We start from the raw sequence: 17,724 nt of genomic DNA, 5'->3' as shown, positions 1-17,724 counted from the left end.
GTTAAAAAAAAAAAAACGAAGAGAAAATAAGTAGGGGATATAGTATCACAGATATGCTTGTCTTATATGAGTTTCTGAAATGACAACAAGAAGCTGGAACAATGTTGACTCTGGAATGGAACAAGCGACCGAAGACAGTGAGTGGAGACCTTTTGTGACATTTTTACGTAATTAACCTTTGTACTCTTTCAGTTGTTCGTTATAACAAACACATCTTGACTTTTGAAAAATAAGAACTTTTTTCTTTTTTTTAAGAAAGCACTCCTGCTCGTGGTGCTGGGTGGAAAAGCTTCCAAGTCAAGCGCCGGGGCCCTTGGGGGAGTCCCGTCCGCCTTGGCGGGCCTCGCCGCCCCCCCTACTGAGCGAAGCGATCTCCCTCGCCCGACAGCGGAGCCCGGCCGCTCCGCCCGGCGTCCGCGAGCCCGGCTCCCGTCCCCGGCCCGCGCTCACCGCCAATGATGGTCCGGATGAGGGAGGCGTGCCCGGGGCAGTCGACCAGCGTGACCTGAAGCTGCGGCTCGCCGGGCTCAGGCCCGGTCTCCGGCGCCGCGGGGTGGGACGTGGGCAGCGCCGACCGCAGGCGCGCGGGCAGCGGCACCGAGAAGCACGAGAAGCCCAGGTCGAGCGTGATGCCGCGCTCGCGGCTCTGCGGCTGCTTGTCGAAGGCGGCGGTGGAGGCCGTGGTGCTCAGCGCCCGCGCCAGCGCCGTCTTGCCGCTGTCAATGTGGCCCAGCACGCCCACGTTCACGTTTACCCGCACCCCTGCCATGCCGCCGCCACCCTGACCACCAGCCGGTTCGCCCCTCCCGCGGCCGCCGCTGCAGTCCGACCCTTTAAGCCGTCCCCTCCGTCACCCGCGCGACAGACATCCCAGTTCCGGGCCCGAAGTTTCCGCCTTCCAGGCACCTATGGGCACCGCCAGACCCAGCGCAGAAGGAGGGTGTCCCAGGATGGGACTCTACCGAAGTCGCCGAATACAGTGCTGCTCACCTGGCTCCTCCCACCTAAAGCTTGGAGGAACCTGAAATTCGTCCTGCCATCCACTGCAGAGCTAGAACAGCATAGAATACACAGAGAATCAGAACCCTGGACCCAGGGCGCGGCCCTCTTACTTCCTCACTCCCTCCCTCCCTGGTGATCTTTCCTCTCTCTTGGCTTTAAGAGCCATCGACTTTTAAATGGATATCTCTAAGCACACTTAACTGCAGGTTTATACATACAACTTGAATATCTAATATGTATCTCAATCTTAGTGTCCTCACTCCACCAGCAGCCCCCATCACATTTTGTGAGAACCACATTCTCAGTTCCTCAGGCAGTAAACCTGGCTCAGTCCCTGAGTCCTCTCTTCCTTTTATATCCCACATCCAATTCACCAACCAATCCCATTGGTTTTACCCTTAGAATGCAACCACATCTCACCACCTGCACTGTTAGCACTTGGTCCAAGCCAGCATCTCTTACCTGGGTAACGGCAACAATAAAATTCATTCTTTCTGGTGTATGGTTCTATGAGCATTGGCAAATCCACAATCATGTAACCACCACCATAATCAAGATACAAAACAGTTCCACACCCTCCAAGAAACCCCTCTGTGATCCAACACTTCCACACCTTTAAACCCTGGAAGCCACTGATCTACGTTCTCTATCCCTACCAGCTTTGCTTTTCCCAGGACATGATGTAAATGGGAGCATACAATGGATAGTCTTTTGAGTCCAGCTTCTTTCACTTAGTATAGTCACAAAACACCGACTTCTGCGCATGCGCCACGAAGTTTCAATCGCACTGTACGTGTGCGCCCACATGTGGTATTTTGTGGAAGAGCCACACTCAAGGGGCCAAAGAGCTGCATGTGGCTCGCGAGCCGCAGTTTGCCGACCACTGGCCATTGTGCATCTGAGATTCACCCATGTTGTTGCCTGTAACTGCAGTGCATACTTCTTTTTATCGCTGTTTACTATTCCATTGTACGGACAGACCATCATTGGTTTACACCTTCACCTAACATATGTGTAAAAAGCATTGCTCTGGTTTCTAAATGGAAAATAGGCCATAGGAGAGCAAAGCTGATGCAGAAAAAAATGATTTCAGTACATTGAAATCACAGTGAGCTACCACTACACACCTATTAGAAAGGTTAAAATTAAAACAAAGTAACTCTCATATATTGCTGGGGGGGGGGGGGGGATGGAAAATGGCACAGCCACTCTGGAAAATAGCTCAGCAGTTTTTATAAAATTGACCCAGCATTCCTACTCCTAGGTATTGAGCCAAGTAAAATGAAGACATGTTCACACAGAAACTAATGCGTAAGTGTTTAGAGCAGCTTCATTTGTGATATCCCAGAGCCTCATCCAGGGCTCAGATGATGACACAATGGCACCGACTTTGTTTCTATGTCTCCGTTCCTCCTTCCTCTACGTTGCTTTCATTCCTAGGCAGGCTCTCTCCTCATGGTGACAAGATAGCTGTCAGTACCTCCAAGCTTGCAACCTCAGCAACTGTACATGATGTGCAGTTCAAGTCATTGTCTTCGATGAAGTGCTGTGCCCCAGCACTAAGCAGAGAAATACAATGCTCTCCCTAGCCAGGCGTAAGTCATAAGCTCACTCCACGAGCCAGAAGGAAAGGGGGGACTCCCTGTTGAAACTGGAGTGCTGTTGCCAGCAAAACCCAGGTCACATCACTCTCCTTCATCGTGTCCTTTGTCTCTATCCTGGCGTCTACTACACTGAGTCAAGTTTGCTTGACTGGTGCTCTGATGCTCTCCCCCTAGTCTATAGGCTGAGGATCCTTTACACATTTTTTAAAAGATTTTTTAATTGATTTTTAGAGAAAGAGGAAGAGAGAAAGAAAAACATCAACGTGAGAGGGAAACTTCAATCGGCTGCCTCCTGCACATCCCCCGCCCTCACCCCGGGCAACTGAGCCACACTGGCCAGGGCCTTGTACATCTTTGATAGATGGGGACTAGCACATGCAAATGTCCCATAACTCTTCCTTGCGAGTACTCACTCCCAAACCTCTGGCTCAAAAATACCTTCTCTATAGCAGACTCCTGGGTCACACAGTCCCACAGGCTGTGCACAGTCCCTGGGAAATGATTGACAGGAAATGGTCTGCAGAACTGTGATTATTTGGGATTTGTTGTGATGCTGGTTCCTTTCTGTTCCTTTAATGCCATTTTGTATTCACGTAGTTCAAAGTTCTTTACAAACAGCTAGTAATTAATTCAATTTCATTAAAGCCAATTAATCCAGGATTAATTATAAATTTACCCAGAGGAAGTTATTATACTTTGCTCTTTGATTTCAGTTTTGCCTTTAAAGATTCTTTTAGGAGTGAAATGGAAATTTCCCTTTTCTCTGAGGGTATCTACCTTGCCAGTGATTTTGTTAACCATTACCTTCCTCCATATGTCCCATAATAACCTGGAATGAGATTGTCACCCAAGCCACCAGCCATGTTTCATGGCATTCCCAGCACTAAACAGGGCTGCTAGTGCCACCTTAGTCACAGGATGAGGAAGATGATGTCCTGGAGAGAACTAGTTCCATGCAGGTTCAAATCATGGCCCTAACCCATGGTAACTGTGTAACCCACCATTTCTTCCATCTCCATGTGGATATAATCATATTTTGCAAGTTCATTATGGTCTGTAATGGTCAGCATCCACTCCCTCTTCTTCTGTAAGACCCCTTGACTCTCCTAGGAGATATCTAGGTCACTGTGGGTGTTGACCCCACTCTAGCTCTGAGCATGAGCCTGAGACTCAGATCCATTCCACCAGCCTTGACAATTGGGATTGGTAGTGAGCATGTAACCTAAGTTAGCATAATGGGAGAAAAACCTGGAATTTTGTCCGGAGCAAGCAATACAAAGTGTGCCCTCTGATACTGGATTAAAACTTGGGTAAATCAGTTTGGGTTGTAGTGGAATCCCAGGAGGGGATCCTGGCCATGGCAGAATAAAAGCCCTTCAAAGATGTCCGTATCCTGGCACTTGTGAGTATGATACCCAACATAGTAAAGGGGACTTGGTAGGTGTGATTTAGTGAAGGATCTTAAGATGGGGAGATAGGCTATCCTGTGGGCCTGATAATGTTAGGGCCAAAACTAGAATATTGGGGACTAGCTTTAGTTATAAAAAATACTAATCATGCTCTGCTGTGATTGCCTTGTTCTGATTAAAGAAAGGGCATTCTAATCTGGCTGGGAGTTGTATGCCACCGGACCTGGGAGTCAACCTTGGACCTGGCAGTCAACCTGGACCTAGGAGTCAACCTTGGAATGTGGTTCATTCCCAATCATTAACTGCCTATTATCATGTTGCCCAAACAATGGAGTACTGTCCCAGCATGAACTGCCTACTTCCCCGTGCCTGTAAAAGCCATTTTGCATACCCATTCTTATTCCTTTTGCCTACTTTGCCATGTAATCTTTGTCCTACCTAATATAAGCAGCAGGCGTATGGGGGGTTGGAGAGCAGATTTTTTGTGGATCACCTGCTGCTCTCCCATACAGCAAGCATTAATGGAATAAACACTCATATATGTTTCAACCCTGTCTCTGCTTAATTGGCTCAAGTAGTGACAGGCAGCCAAGACCCATTGGTTGTCTGGTTACAATATAATCACAAAGGTCCTTATAAGAGGAAGGCAGGAGGGTCAGAACCAGAGAAATGACATCAGGAGAAAGACTCTAGTAGCCATTCCTCTTTTCGAAGATGGAAGGTCATGAACCCAGGAATGTGGACAGCTTGTAGAACCTGGGGCGGCAGGGGGTGGGGCTGGGAGAACAGGTGCAGGGTGGAGGGGTGAATGGGAGAAAATAAGGGAACATCTGTAATACTTTCAACAATAAAGATAAATTTAAAAAATTATGTTATCTAAGAAGAGAGCTAGTTTGACTTCTTGCTTTCCAATTTGGGTGCCTTTATTTTCTTTTTTTTTTCTTGCCTAATTGCTCTGGCTAGAACTTCCACTACTATGTTAAATAGTAGTGGCAAAAGCAGGCATCTTTGTCTTGTTCCTGATCTTAGGAGGAAAAAAATTCAGTGTTTCAACATTGAATATAATGTGTTTTAAGAAGGAAAGGGTTTAGTAAGTTTATATCCTGTGGGGAATTATCAGGGAGAACAGATGAAATACAAGAAAAGGAGGGTAATAGGTATATTGAGGCCTCTGAGAGATGAAGTGGGGCCCAGATTGTTTTCTGAAAGCCAGTTAGTAGGGTTACCTTGACTAGGAGGAAGACATGTCTGTACTTAAATCAGTATACAAGAATAATCCAGCAGTTTAGGATAGAGATTAAGAATTGTTTCCCAATCTAGCTTCTCCCTCTTTTTACACAGGAAAAGAATTTTCAGTGGGGCACATATCTTTCCAGCTAAAGACTACATTTCCCAGACTCCCTTGCAGCTATCTGATTAAGTCTGACCATTGGGATATAAGTAGAAATGATGGTGCAACTTGAGGTCAAGGTTAAAGGGAAAGAGCATACCTTCCCTTCCCCCTTTTCTCCTTGCTCGTTCAAACATAGCCTTTTAGGAGAAGCTAAAGCAGACATCTTGGACCATGGGATAGAAGGTATGTGTGGGAATATCCTAACTAAACAATACTTAATCATTAGTTGGGCAGCTCTGAGTGCTCAGCTCAAGCTGGAGACCATAACGGTGAAATGGGCCATTGAATAATTACCTGCTGACATACACAGCAGCCTTCATGAGGCAGTGGAGAAGGCAGAGGTAGGTTTGACCTGGGACTGTGGGTTCAAAGGTCAGGTGTGAAAGAAGTCAAGTCCAGGAGGGAACAAAGGGTTGGAAACCAAGTGGCTGAAATGAACTTACTTGGACTGGAGAAAAGAAAGATGGATGGATTGGAGGTGAAAGAGCAAGGATCATGGGAGTGAGAGAGTTGGAAGTCCTGGGGTTTTCACACAGCACGATTCTGGAATGTAGCAGTCCACACCATTACTTGCATATGTACCATTGTACTAATACGGATTTTCAGTACCCACAGATAAAAACCTAACTCAGACTATTTTAAGCCCCAATTTCAGTGTCGTATTACATTGCAAGTAGGGCAAGGCTGGATAAGGGAATGTAAAGGGTTTCATCAGGAATCTCTTTTCAGCTTTCCTCCTCTGTGTTGGCTGCATTTTCAGGCAGAGTCTTCTCATGAAGTAGCAAAGATCACTTGGACACCCATGAACCAATATATAAAAAATATGAAAGTGTCAGGACTGTCATTGGATTGCCCACTCACATTCTTAAACCCATCTCCATGTCCAGGAGGATGGGATACGTTGATAGGCCAGGCCAGGGTTCTGTGTCTATTCCTGAAACAATCCTGGGGGGTAGGGTCAACCCATCCAAACCACTTAGACTCAAAGCGTGTGGTTCTCTAAAAAAATTAGTGATGAGAGCCAGAGGAAGTTGGTTGGATTCTGAGTAGGCAAAATAACCCATGTCCACTACTGCAGGCCTCACCTGCCCTTCATTCAGCTTGTGTATCTCAGACACTGGCCCACCATATAGACATCTGTCTAAATAAAAGGCACTATCGGGATCTGCAACCAGGTCCAGCTTTTTTTTTTTTTTTTTTTTATTGATTTTTTACAGAGAGGAAGGGAGAGAGATAGAGAGTTAGAATGATGAGAGAGAATCATTGATCGGCTGCCTCCTGCACACCACACACTGGGGATCAAGCCCGAAATCCAGGCATGTGCCCTGACCGGGAATCAAATCGTGACCTCCTGGTTCATAGGTTGATGCTCAACCATGGAGCCACTCTGGCCACCCAGGTCCAGCTTCTTTGCACCCCAGATCTGGGGTCTGGGACTGTCAGGCAATTGATCAATTTGTGACGTTGGACAGTTTCCATCCCCTTTTAGGGCCTCAGTTTCCTTACCTGTAAAGTGAGAATGATAAGTCAGATTGGTGATTTTTAAAAAATATATTTTTATTGATTTTAGAGAGGAAGGGAGAGGGAGAGGGAGATAGAAACATCAATGATGAGAGAGAATAATTGATTGGCTGCCTCTTGCACGCCCCGCACTAGGGATCAAGCGGCAACCCGGGCATGTGCCCCCAACTGGATTCAAACCCAGAACCCTCCAGTCTGCAAGCTGACGCTCTATCCACTGAGACAAACCAGCTAGGGCCAGATCAGTGATTTTTGAACTGTTCTTTAGCAGTAAAAAATGGAAAGAGCTTTGGTGGAAGGGAAGGTAGGGGCTTGGAATTAGTATCCTATATTCTCAGCCTTCCCCCTTCCCATTCATACTGGCCATGAAAGAATTCTACAACTCTAGGAAATGTGGTTTGAAAACCACTGCACCAAGTGCTCCTACGGATTCCTCTGAGCGCCAAAGTCCTTATCCTACCACCTCCTTATATGGCTGAAAGAAAATCTTTCTCTTTACTTTGTGCCAAAGTTTGGGGCTTAAAATAATAAATGTATAGTGGTCTTCTCTCCTAACTGGATAATATGTAAAGAAGTTAGTTCCTCAGAGTGCCTCACTGTGACTACTAGATGAAAGACTCCCTCCTCCACAGGGTAAAAGCAATTACTATTCACCTCTGAATGACTAGGAATGTCAATGAAATGTTAAGTGATCTTTTGGAGTGGCCTAGAGGTGATAACTATAGGGTTAATGAATCACAGGCCACCAGTAACAACCTCAGCTTTCCAAGACCTTGCTTCTGCTTTTTCAGGCTCTAAAAATGCCAAAGGTTCCATTCGCTGACAGAAACCACTACCAAATCCCTTAATATCCAGTGTGTAAAATACATGCAGCAAAACTGCATGACTTCCAGCCGGGCCGGTGTGACTCAGTGGTTGAGTGTCAACCCATGAACCAGGAGGTCATGGGTTCGATTACCGGTGAGGACACATGCCTGGGTTGCAGGGTGGGAGTGATTGGCTGGCTGAGTTGGGCCTCCCTAGGGAGACACCGAAGTGTGGAATCAGAAAACTAAGCAAAAGTCAAAGCTTGTTTCTCCAAATCCAAAACGGAGGTAATTACCTGAGCTTCTCGAAGGATATGATGTTGCAATACGAAATGTATCGGATGGCACGATTATGACCCTGACCTCCTGGCAATGCCTCAGCCCCAGATCAAACCGCAGGCGTGGCTGGCCAGTCTGTGTTGCACCGGCGTCTCTACCCCGCCCAAACGCCGGCTGTGGGGAATGGTAATCCGTGGACACAGACGGAAGTAGGGGGGCGGAGCCAGACACGAGCCAATGAAGAGCGGAGGCGTTTCCGTCTCCGCCAATAGAGCGCCGAGCAAGGCGGGCCCTGACAAACCGCCTAGTTACGGCCGCATGGTAACCGGGGTTCCGGGCGTGGGTTACTCGCTGCTGGTTTTCCACGCTGGTCTTGGCTCCCGACCTGTGCAAGATGAAGATTGAGGAAGTAAAGAGCACCACGAAGACGCAGCGCATCGCCTCCCACAGCCACGTGAAGGGGCTGGGGCTGGACGAGAGCGGCTTGGCCAAGCAGGCGGCCGCAGGGCTCGTGGGCCAGGAGAACGCGCGAGAGGTGGGCTGGCGGGCGGCCCGGGGTTGGGGCGCTGAGCAGGGCCGCAGTGGCGAGGAGCCGGGGTGTCCCGCTGCAGTTTCCTCAGGGCAGTGAAAGTCGACCTTGGGGGCGGCGAGGAGGCACCTCGCTGGGACGGGAGGGGGGGCCGGTCCAGCAGAGCGGGTGACAGAGGTTGACTGCTTGCTTCACCTCCTTGACCACAAATCTTGAGTGAACCCCCCTCCCTGCCATGCTCTGTTCGCGGGGAGCAAGATAAATCAGGTCTCTGCTCTCGTGGAGCTTCCATTTTAGTGTGGTAAGAGACAGACGATAAACATTTACTAGTAAACCAGTAAAGAAAATATCACATTTTGTTGGGGCCACTTCCTGCGGGGCTTTGCCGGCGGTGATAAGAAATTTGGATTTTTGTCAGTGCAGTAGGGGGCTGTGAGTATTTTAAAGTAGGGGAGTGATCAGCCTTAACAGCTTACTGTGATTCCCAGGGCCTGGGAGCCGAAGGAGGGAAGTGAGAGTTACAGGGAGGAGCAGTCTGTTTACCTACACTCCCAGCATCCTTTTGACCATTCCAATTCAATCCACTTTTTTTAAGTGGCAGTGACGTCAAGTTCTGTCACCTACATTATAATCACAGAACTATTTGAGCTCTTTGTATTATTATTTTTGAAGATTAAAAAAATTGAGGGTGAGAGAGAGGTCACTTCACCTATCCACTTGCCACTCAGTTTAGCAAGTGTAATGCTGGGGTTTGTACCTACGTGTCATTCTGACTCCCAGTTTAGTACTGTCTATGTCAGTGATGGCGAACCTTTTGAGCTCAGCATGTCAGCATTTTGAAAAACCCTAACTTAACTCTGGTGCTGTGTCACATATAGAAATTTTTTGATATTTGCAACGATAGTAAAACAAAGACTTATATTTTTGATATTTATTTTATATATTTAAATGCCATTTAACAAAGAAAAATCAACCAAAAAAATGAGTTCGCGTGTCACCTCTGACACACGTGTCATAGGTTCGCCATCACTGGTATGTCATTACATCCACCTGTCAGTTTGCTGTGCTCTAGGGTCAGATTCATGCCCCTTGGCCTTGCTGTGGTTTAGCAGCTACAGAAACCTTAATATGAGATTGAGATTGTTTCCTCCTAGCCTGATTGTGCCAATAGAAAGGGCCAAAGAAAAGCCGCTGGCTTCCTTTTTGAGCATTGTCTTTTCAAAAAGGCAATGTTGACATGATCAAGGTGCTTTTCAGATTTCTCTTTGTACAGCTTCTGCTTACTAAGGACCTGCTACTGCAAATGGCTAACATTGGTTGAGTTAGCCAAGCACTGTACTAAACAGCTTTATCTCCATTGTCTTGTTTTCCCCTCCACCCTAATAATTGTCTCTCCCCCACTTTACCATGACACCTTTCAGACATACAAAAAAGTTGTAAGACTTGTATAGTGAATACCTGTGTGCCTAAATTCTACAATTAACATTTTATTCTGTTGCTTTATCATATATCCGTTCATTTATCAATCTACCAATCCACTTTTGCATTTCAAAGTAAGTTGCAGACAATAGCACACTTTACCCTTAAATCGTTTAGCATGTGTGCCGCTGTTATGAACTCTGTTGTCAGATAAGGAAATTGTGGTTAACAGAGGTTAGGTAGGTAGGCCCAATGTCACTCTGCTGGTAGTGGTAGAGCCAGGGTTTAAACCCAAATCTATTGAATCTAGAATCGGTGCTCTTAACTTTGATGCTGTAAGCCTCTGTACAACTATGAGCTTCCTGAGGCTAGAGACCAGTAATATTATTAAGTACTCATTATAGGGGCCCAGTATTTATTGAATTAATAGGCATCCCAACTCAGCTACCAGATCCTTGTATGCCTGGTCACCTCAGCCTTCTTGCAGGTGCTTAATATCCTCATCTGAAAAAAAGGAGAGAGTTTAACTAGGTATCTTTTAAAGGCCCTTCCAATTTTTACTTTTTAAATTTTAGTATTCACTGAGCACACCTTACTGGAGAGAAGTTGGAACTTAAGCTGAGGAAGAGTAAATAGAAGAGGTCCTAGTCTGTGAATAAGAGTACATATCCAAGGTTTGGAAAGACTCTTCTACCTCTTTTGAGTTTCCCAAAGGCTTTTAATGCTGAGGATTATGATATAAAGCTCTATAGATAGACCATAATGGTTCTGTTTCTTTTAGAGATGCAGCATCTGAAGAATAGCTTGTAGGCTATATTAAGAGCACTGTGCTTTTCCAGGTGAATCAGAAACGGAATATAGTACATCTACACACATTCTTGAATCCACAGTTTTGAGGGGCTGTCTTAAGTGTGGTACCAAGGTACTCCCACAGTCTAAGGGGAATAGTGGTACAGAAGATAAGATGTAGTCACAAGACCCTGTCAATAGTGTACAGTGTTGTCACTGCCCAGAGAAGAGCTAAGGCAAGAAATTTGATCTTGAGAATTTGAAGGCATTCAGTAAATCTTATGATGCCACAGGTTTAACCTCACCTGCAGCATTTTTTGCAGGATACTGGGATAGTTAACTGATACCAACTAGTAGTGTATGTCATTGATTCTTAACCCTTAGTGGGTTAATTAGGGAATCTGATCAAAGCTGTGAATCAAAAAATGCACATGTGAACATATAAGCATAATTTTGTTCCCAATTTAATTTTCAATTTCAGGAAGTGTGTGGGCTCCTGGAGTCTATATCTGGTCCCCAGGCTAAATGTCACTGCTCCCATTTGCACTGCTACTGTCTATTCTCTACACAGCAACCATGAAAATCTTTTAAAAACTAATCATCGTAACATGACACATAGCCCAAGACCTTTTCAGTAGCTTCCCATTACAAGTAGTATAAGATCCAAACTTTAATGTGGACACTAGAATTCTGTTCTGCGTTCTGGCCCCTGCCTGCCTCTTCAACCTCATCTACCCATGCTCCTTATTCCCTGTACTTTGGTCACTGTAGCCTTTCTCTCCCGTGGGCATGCTGTTTCCTTTGAATGCAGCACTGACTCCTGCCCAGATATGCCTAGAACTTTGCAATATATCAAATATATTGTCATCAAAGAGGCCTTCCCAGATCACTCTGTAACCTGTGCCTCAGACACTGGCTCTGTCATTACCCTTTTTTCTTCATGGTAGTGATCTACAATGTTTTTGTGATGGTCTCTGCCCCTGGAATAGGAGCTCCATGAGCACAGGGCTTTTCTGTTTTGCCCTCCATTGCCTCCAGCACCTAGAACAGCGCCTGCAGTGTATTGACACTCAGTGTTAGTTGAATGAGTATGTGAATTGTTTGGACTAGAGACTGGACTTTTCCCCTCGTGGAACATTTTAATGCTGATTTATTATTTCCATTGTGGTGTCTAGGCATGTGGTGTGATAGTAGAATTAATCAAAAGCAAGAAAATGGCTGGAAGAGCTGTCTTGTTGGCAGGACCTCCTGGAACTGGCAAGGTACTCATTTTCTCTCATTTTTTTTTTAATCTACCCAAGAGAATGAACTTAGTGTCTAAGCCAAATTAATCTTTTGTCTTAACTAGTCTTTTTTTAGCTAATTTGGTTAGATGTATGTTTTTAAAAACTAATGTGCAATAATACAATTGAGTTTCTAAAATCCAGATTATCCTGGACTACCTCCAGAGAAGAGAGAATGAAGTCCGTGGAGGGGTCTCATTGTCTCTGGAATTTGTCTCCTATCTCTTTCGAGGCTCCTTTGCTTTGGAAATACATTTCTGTTTGCCTAGGGCTTCATAGAATCTTCACAGTGACATCTTACTTGAGGAGGGCAGAAAACCACTCAGCAAGCATTTTTCTGAATGCTAACTTTACCTAGTGCTCCTCTGGCTGTGTGAGAGATGGGGCGGGGCTGGGGGTGGGGGGAGGAGGGGAGGTAGAATATAGGAATTGGAGACATGATTTTTATCTTCAAGAGGCTTTCAGGGCAGAGAGAGGAAACCATGACAGCACAAATGCTTTAGTTGAACACTAAGCTGCATGGTATTGATTGATCTTAAATGCAGCTGGAAGGTGAGTAGGAGGCAGCACTGAGGGCTGGTAAAGCTGGAAGGGTTGATCTTGACATTTGCCCTGCAGAGTGGGGAAGATTGGCTTTGCCAGGAAGAAAGGGGCCTTTCAGTCAGAGGAGGCAGTATGGCTTGTTGGAATCCATAAAGGGACTGGCTAGATATTTGAAACACCCCAGAGTCCCCAGTCAGCCCTGGCTCTTTGAAAGGACCTCTTGGTAGAGGAGAATAGGCTGCTCGGCCACTGCTTTTTGGGCTACACTGTACGCTGAGTCTCTAGAGCATTGGTTCTCAACCTTCCTAATGCGGTGACCCTTTAATACAGTTCCTCGTGTTGTGGTGACCCTCAATTTCATTGTTACAAATTGAACATAATTAAAGCATAGTGATTAATCACAAAAACAATATGTAATTATATATGTGTTTTCCGATGGTCTTAGGCGACCCCTGTGAAAGGGTCGTTCAACCCCCAGAGGGGTCGCGACCCACAGGTTGAGAACCGCTGCTCTAGAGGATTCTAGTGTCTCAAAAACTATCACCAAAGGAGTATTGAAAAGAAAATCTAAGCAGAACTTTCACTGGGACAATTTTATAACACTGTCTCAGAGAGCCACTTTGTTGCCCTGGCCAGTTTTGCTCAGTGGATAGAGCGTTGGCCTGCAGACTGAAGGGTCCTGGGTTCAATTCCAGTCAAGGGCACATGCCCAGGTTGTGGGCTCAATCCCCAGTAGGGGGTGTGCAGGAGACAGCTAATCAGTGATTATCTCTCATCATTGATGTTTCTATCTCCCTTCCTCTCTGAAATCAATAAAAAAAATTTTTTTTTTTTTTTAAAAAAGGAGAGATCAAGTCACTTTGTTGTTCTTCAACACCAAGCTTGTTTTCTTCCTTAGCCCATACACCTTGGGAACTGACCTTACTCAGACTCTTGTTGAGGAAAGATGAAATGGCATTAAAAGGTCACGGCACTTCTCAGTCCTGTACCAGCTTTAGAAGACTGGCTTTTGCTGCTTGATGTTTGACCATACATCTGTTAAGTCTGCTTCTGTTCAGCATCTCACAACTGTGGTTATCTGGCTAAAAATCAACCTGTAGTTTTACTAGGGCATGTTCACGGATAATTTAAGACCTGTTCATAGCTTCAGAACCTGACCTCGTGTTCATTATGTGTGGTCCGGTGGGTTGTCTTCCTGTACCTGTATAAACAGGCAGCAGTTATCTCAAAGATCCAGTATGGTGTTCTGAGTGATTAGGTCAGGACCCTGTTTTAATACTGAGGGAACAGTTTTGGAAGACTATACTAATTATGATGGGAATATGATCTCTGTAACCCTGCTACCAATTATGATGGGAATATGATCTCTGTACCCCTGCTACCAGCATTTAAGTGCCCCCTCCTCCATTTTCTAAATTATGGTACCTAGGATATGTTATTTAATCTCTCTGTATTTCAGTTTCCTCATTTGTAAAGTGGTGGTAGTAGTAGTATCTAATTCATAGGGTGAGTGGGAGGTCATGTGAAGCACTTAGAGTTGGGCCTGCACTGGGTCTCAATGAATGATAACTAGTAATTATAGGGATGATTAAAAATGCCATTTAGATTATAAATACAGAAGAGTCATCAAACATTTATTGTGTGAAACATACCTATTGATGTTAAGACTAGACTAGATTTTCAGTTTCTGGTTATAACTTTTTTAAATAACGTATGTCTCTGAATGATCATATTTTCAAGAAGTAAAACAAGTACATTTTCATTGTTTTCTGTAGACAGCTCTAGCTCTCGCTATTGCTCAGGAGCTGGGTAGTAAGGTGCCTTTCTGCCCCATGGTGGGGAGTGAAGTTTACTCTACGGAGATCAAGAAGACAGAAGTGCTGATGGAGAACTTCCGCAGGGCCATTGGTGAGTATCATGTTTGTGGGAGGAGGAGTTCTCACATGCACAGTGTACTAAAGCCTCCTGGTTGTGAAAAAGACTTCATGATTTGTATTTGTTGTAGTGCTCTTTTTCTTTTGACACCATTAGTGTTATCTTGCAAATAAAACAAAAACCCAACTTTCTAATTGAGGTGCTTTAACAAGCAACAAACATGGGCCGTAGCTATGGGGCTGGGGTTCTTAACCTGACAAAATAAATGTGGCTATAAAGTGATTTTTAAGAAACAAGTCAGGCCCTGGCCGGTGTGGCTCAGTTGGTTGAGCATAGTCCCGTACACCGAAAGGTCGCCAGTTTGATTGCCAGTCAGGGTACAAGCCCAGGTTATGGTATCGGTCCCCAGTTGGGATGTGTATGGGAGGCAACCAATCAGTGTTTCTGTCTCTCTTACATGTATGTTTCTTTCTCTCCCTTCCTCTCTCTCTAAAAAATCAATAAAAACATATTTAAAGAAAAAAGTACTTAAAAAAAAAAGAAGAAACCAGTCAGATTTTCCTAGAAGCTTTTTTATGTTTTTAGAGATGACTTTCCACTGGAAAGGTTTTGGACTTAAGCCAAAAGAATTGTGTGTCATGCTGCCAGAAAGCCCCTGGTTCTGGATGTTGAGCCAGAAGAACTGTGGCCTGTCAGAGAGTGATGATACTATTTGGTCACTGGCAGAGCTTTGAGGCTGGTAGTGCCAATCTCGTAGGGCTTGGAGCTACCATGTGGAGTGTTTGTTATGTGCCAGGCCCGGCATTGATGAGAGCCTTTCCCCCTGCTGAGAGGAAGCTCTCCGTCTCATTTAGCATCTTATAAAACAGACTCAGAAAGTTCAATAGCTTATCCATAGTGACCCAGCTAGGAAGAAGCAGAGCTCTAGTTTTAACCTCATTTGTCTGATTCTAGGGCCCATGCTTTGAAGAGCTGCTGTGAGGAGAGAATGACCTCTCTCCCGAATGTTTCCCTCTTGCCAGCTAGGACTTGTGGGGCAGGCTCCTGTCCTTATTTCTTCTGGCCTACCTCTGGGAAAATCTCAGCTTCTCTCACATCTACTTGTAGAAATAGTTTATTCCTTTTAAACTGTTAAGAAATATTTAATGTTTCTGCAAATGTGGGAGTCTGTCTCTAGGATATAGTTAGTTGTTGAGTCATCATGGGTTATGAACACTTGTCAGTGCCTGCACCATTTTTCAGTCCTTTTGCTTGTCAAAGATAAATATTCTGAAGAAGGAAGTTTACTAATTAAAAAAAATTCAAGGAGCCCTGACTGGTGTGGTTCAGTTGGTTGAGCATCTTCCCATGTACCAAAAGTTCCCCAGTTTGATTGACAGTGAGGGCACATGCCCAGGTTGCAGGTTCAATCCCTGGTCAGGGTGTCTGTAGGAGGCAACCGATTGATGTTTCTCTCTGATATTGATATTTCTCTCTCCCTCTCTCTAAAGTTAATAAAAATATGTTTTTTAAAACAAATTATTTTTAAAAATTTCAAGGAAAATATGAAAGTTTAGGCAAGAATAGATTTGTCTAGCCCAGGATCCTTGCCTCAGAACAGCTAAAGTCTGGTTTGGGGGTAAGATCCTATAGGGCCTTAGGCCATGGTTAGGGCTTTGGCTTTTTTGCTGAGTGAAAGGAGAAGTAATTGGAGAATAATTTGGTTTTATAAGAATCTCTGGCTGGGGTATAGAGAGTAGACAGTAAAGAGGGCGAGGGTACAAGTAGATCATAAGTCGTCTGAGAAAGAGATGGTAATAGCTTTCAGCAAGGGTGGTGATGGTAGAGGTGATAAATGGTTGGATTTGGGGTATAGCTGGATGATAGAGCTGACAGGATTTCCTGAAGGATTAGTTGTTGGGGCTGAAAGAAAGAGGCAAGGATGTCACCTCTTCTCCAAGCTTTGTCATTTTGGGAGTTGGGAAGGTATGGGAAGGAACAGATTGGACATTCATTAAATGTCTACTATAGATATAGGGGGCAACAAAGGTTGCCCCAGTTGCTGACACACAGTAGGTACTCAGTGAAGTATTTGTGAGTGAGAGAAGGGGGTGGACTTTAAAGCAGAGAGAAGACAACCGTTAGCTAAAGTAAGATAGCCCTTGGTCTGTGTCTGGCAATAGACATATTCTGTTTGATTTATACAGTGTTTTTAAAAATAAAATTTGAGTTATGTAGTTGCCAGTATTTAGAGATTGAGAGATGTCATATTAAATCTTTCTTTTTGGCTTGAAAAAAGCTTTCATTTCCACCAGGCAGCAGTTGGTCAAAGCTAAGTGGGTCCTCTCCTGTTCAGAGCAGGCTTGCACTCCAGCTTGCCCCCGTCTCTGTGAGGCTTGTTCTGCTTCTTAATGGTCCTTGCCAGGTCTAAGTAAGCCTGGAGTTTGGGACTCTTGCTTTAGACCAGAGACACTGTGAACTGTATCTGTAGGCTGCTTTGTGTTATTTGGAATATGGACCTTTTCTTTTTTCAATCCTCACCCAAGGATATGTTTTTATTGATTTTAGAGAGAAAGGAAGGAAGAGGGGGAGAGAGAAACATCAATGTAAGAGAGAAACATTGATTGGTTGCCTTGAATAGGCACCCCGACCAGGGATCGAACCCGCAGCTTTTTGGGTGTACAGGATGATGCTCCAACCAAGTGAGCCACGTGGCCAGGGTGGAATGTGGACTTTTTAATTATTCATTTATTTGTTTATTTAATTTTTTTTTTATTTCAGAGAGGAAGGGAGAGGAAGAGAGAGAGAGAAAACATCAATGATGAGAGAGAATCATTGATCGCTGCCTCCTGCACGCCCCACACTAGGGATCGAGCCCACAACTCGGGCATGTGCCCTGACCAGGAATCAAACCGTGACCACCTGATTCATAGGTTTTCACTCAACCGCTGAGCCACACCAGCCGGGTGTGTCTGGCTTTTTTAGCAACATTTGTATTTGTAAGGTTTAGCTTGTGTTATTACATGAAGTGTTGAAAGGCATTCAGTGAATCTTATGATGCCATAGGTTTCAAATCTTTTGAGAACTTTTAAAGAATTTAATGAACATGTGTCATAGATTTTATTTAACTCATTAATTAATGAGATAATCTGTAAGATGTTACAACTGGTTCAAATATGTGTACTAATAAAATGCATTTTTACAAATTTGAAAAATATTTTACTGACATTGATAAAATCTGACAAAACTGACCTTTACGTGAGTGTATGTGTTTAGGTTGCTTAAAGATAATT

The 17,724-nt window shown here is 44.7% G+C and overlaps 2 protein-coding genes across 3 annotated transcripts in view; one reads left to right on the top strand and one right to left on the bottom strand.

Moving 5' to 3' along the window:
* EEFSEC (eukaryotic elongation factor, selenocysteine-tRNA specific) overlaps window positions 1-826 on the bottom strand; it is a 228,066-nt gene extending 227,240 nt beyond the window's left edge. The window contains exon 1 of one of the 2 annotated variants that reach the window (XM_006091305.3): window positions 451-826. In XM_006091305.3, the coding sequence (XP_006091367.1) occupies window positions 451-769 (319 nt within the window). In that variant the 5' untranslated portion in view covers window positions 770-826. The remainder of the gene's footprint in view (window positions 1-450) is intronic. The other variant, XM_006091304.3, reaches the window with a different exon arrangement.
* Window positions 827-8,246: 7,420 nt separating this feature from the next.
* RUVBL1 (RuvB like AAA ATPase 1) overlaps window positions 8,247-17,724 on the top strand; it is a 36,767-nt gene continuing 27,289 nt past the window's right edge. The window contains exons 1-3 of the mRNA XM_006091303.3: window positions 8,247-8,549; window positions 11,927-12,013; window positions 14,353-14,485. Coding sequence (XP_006091365.1) covers window positions 8,409-8,549; window positions 11,927-12,013; window positions 14,353-14,485 — 361 coding nt within the window. The 5' untranslated portion in view covers window positions 8,247-8,408. The remainder of the gene's footprint in view (window positions 8,550-11,926; window positions 12,014-14,352; window positions 14,486-17,724) is intronic.

This window comes from Myotis lucifugus, unplaced genomic scaffold (assembly GCF_000147115.1).
Source record: "Myotis lucifugus unplaced genomic scaffold, Myoluc2.0 scaffold_90, whole genome shotgun sequence".
NCBI classification, from domain to species: Eukaryota; Metazoa; Chordata; class Mammalia; order Chiroptera; family Vespertilionidae; genus Myotis; species Myotis lucifugus.
Note: the sequence above shows the minus strand (reverse complement) of the source record. Positions and strands in the feature narration are given on the sequence as shown.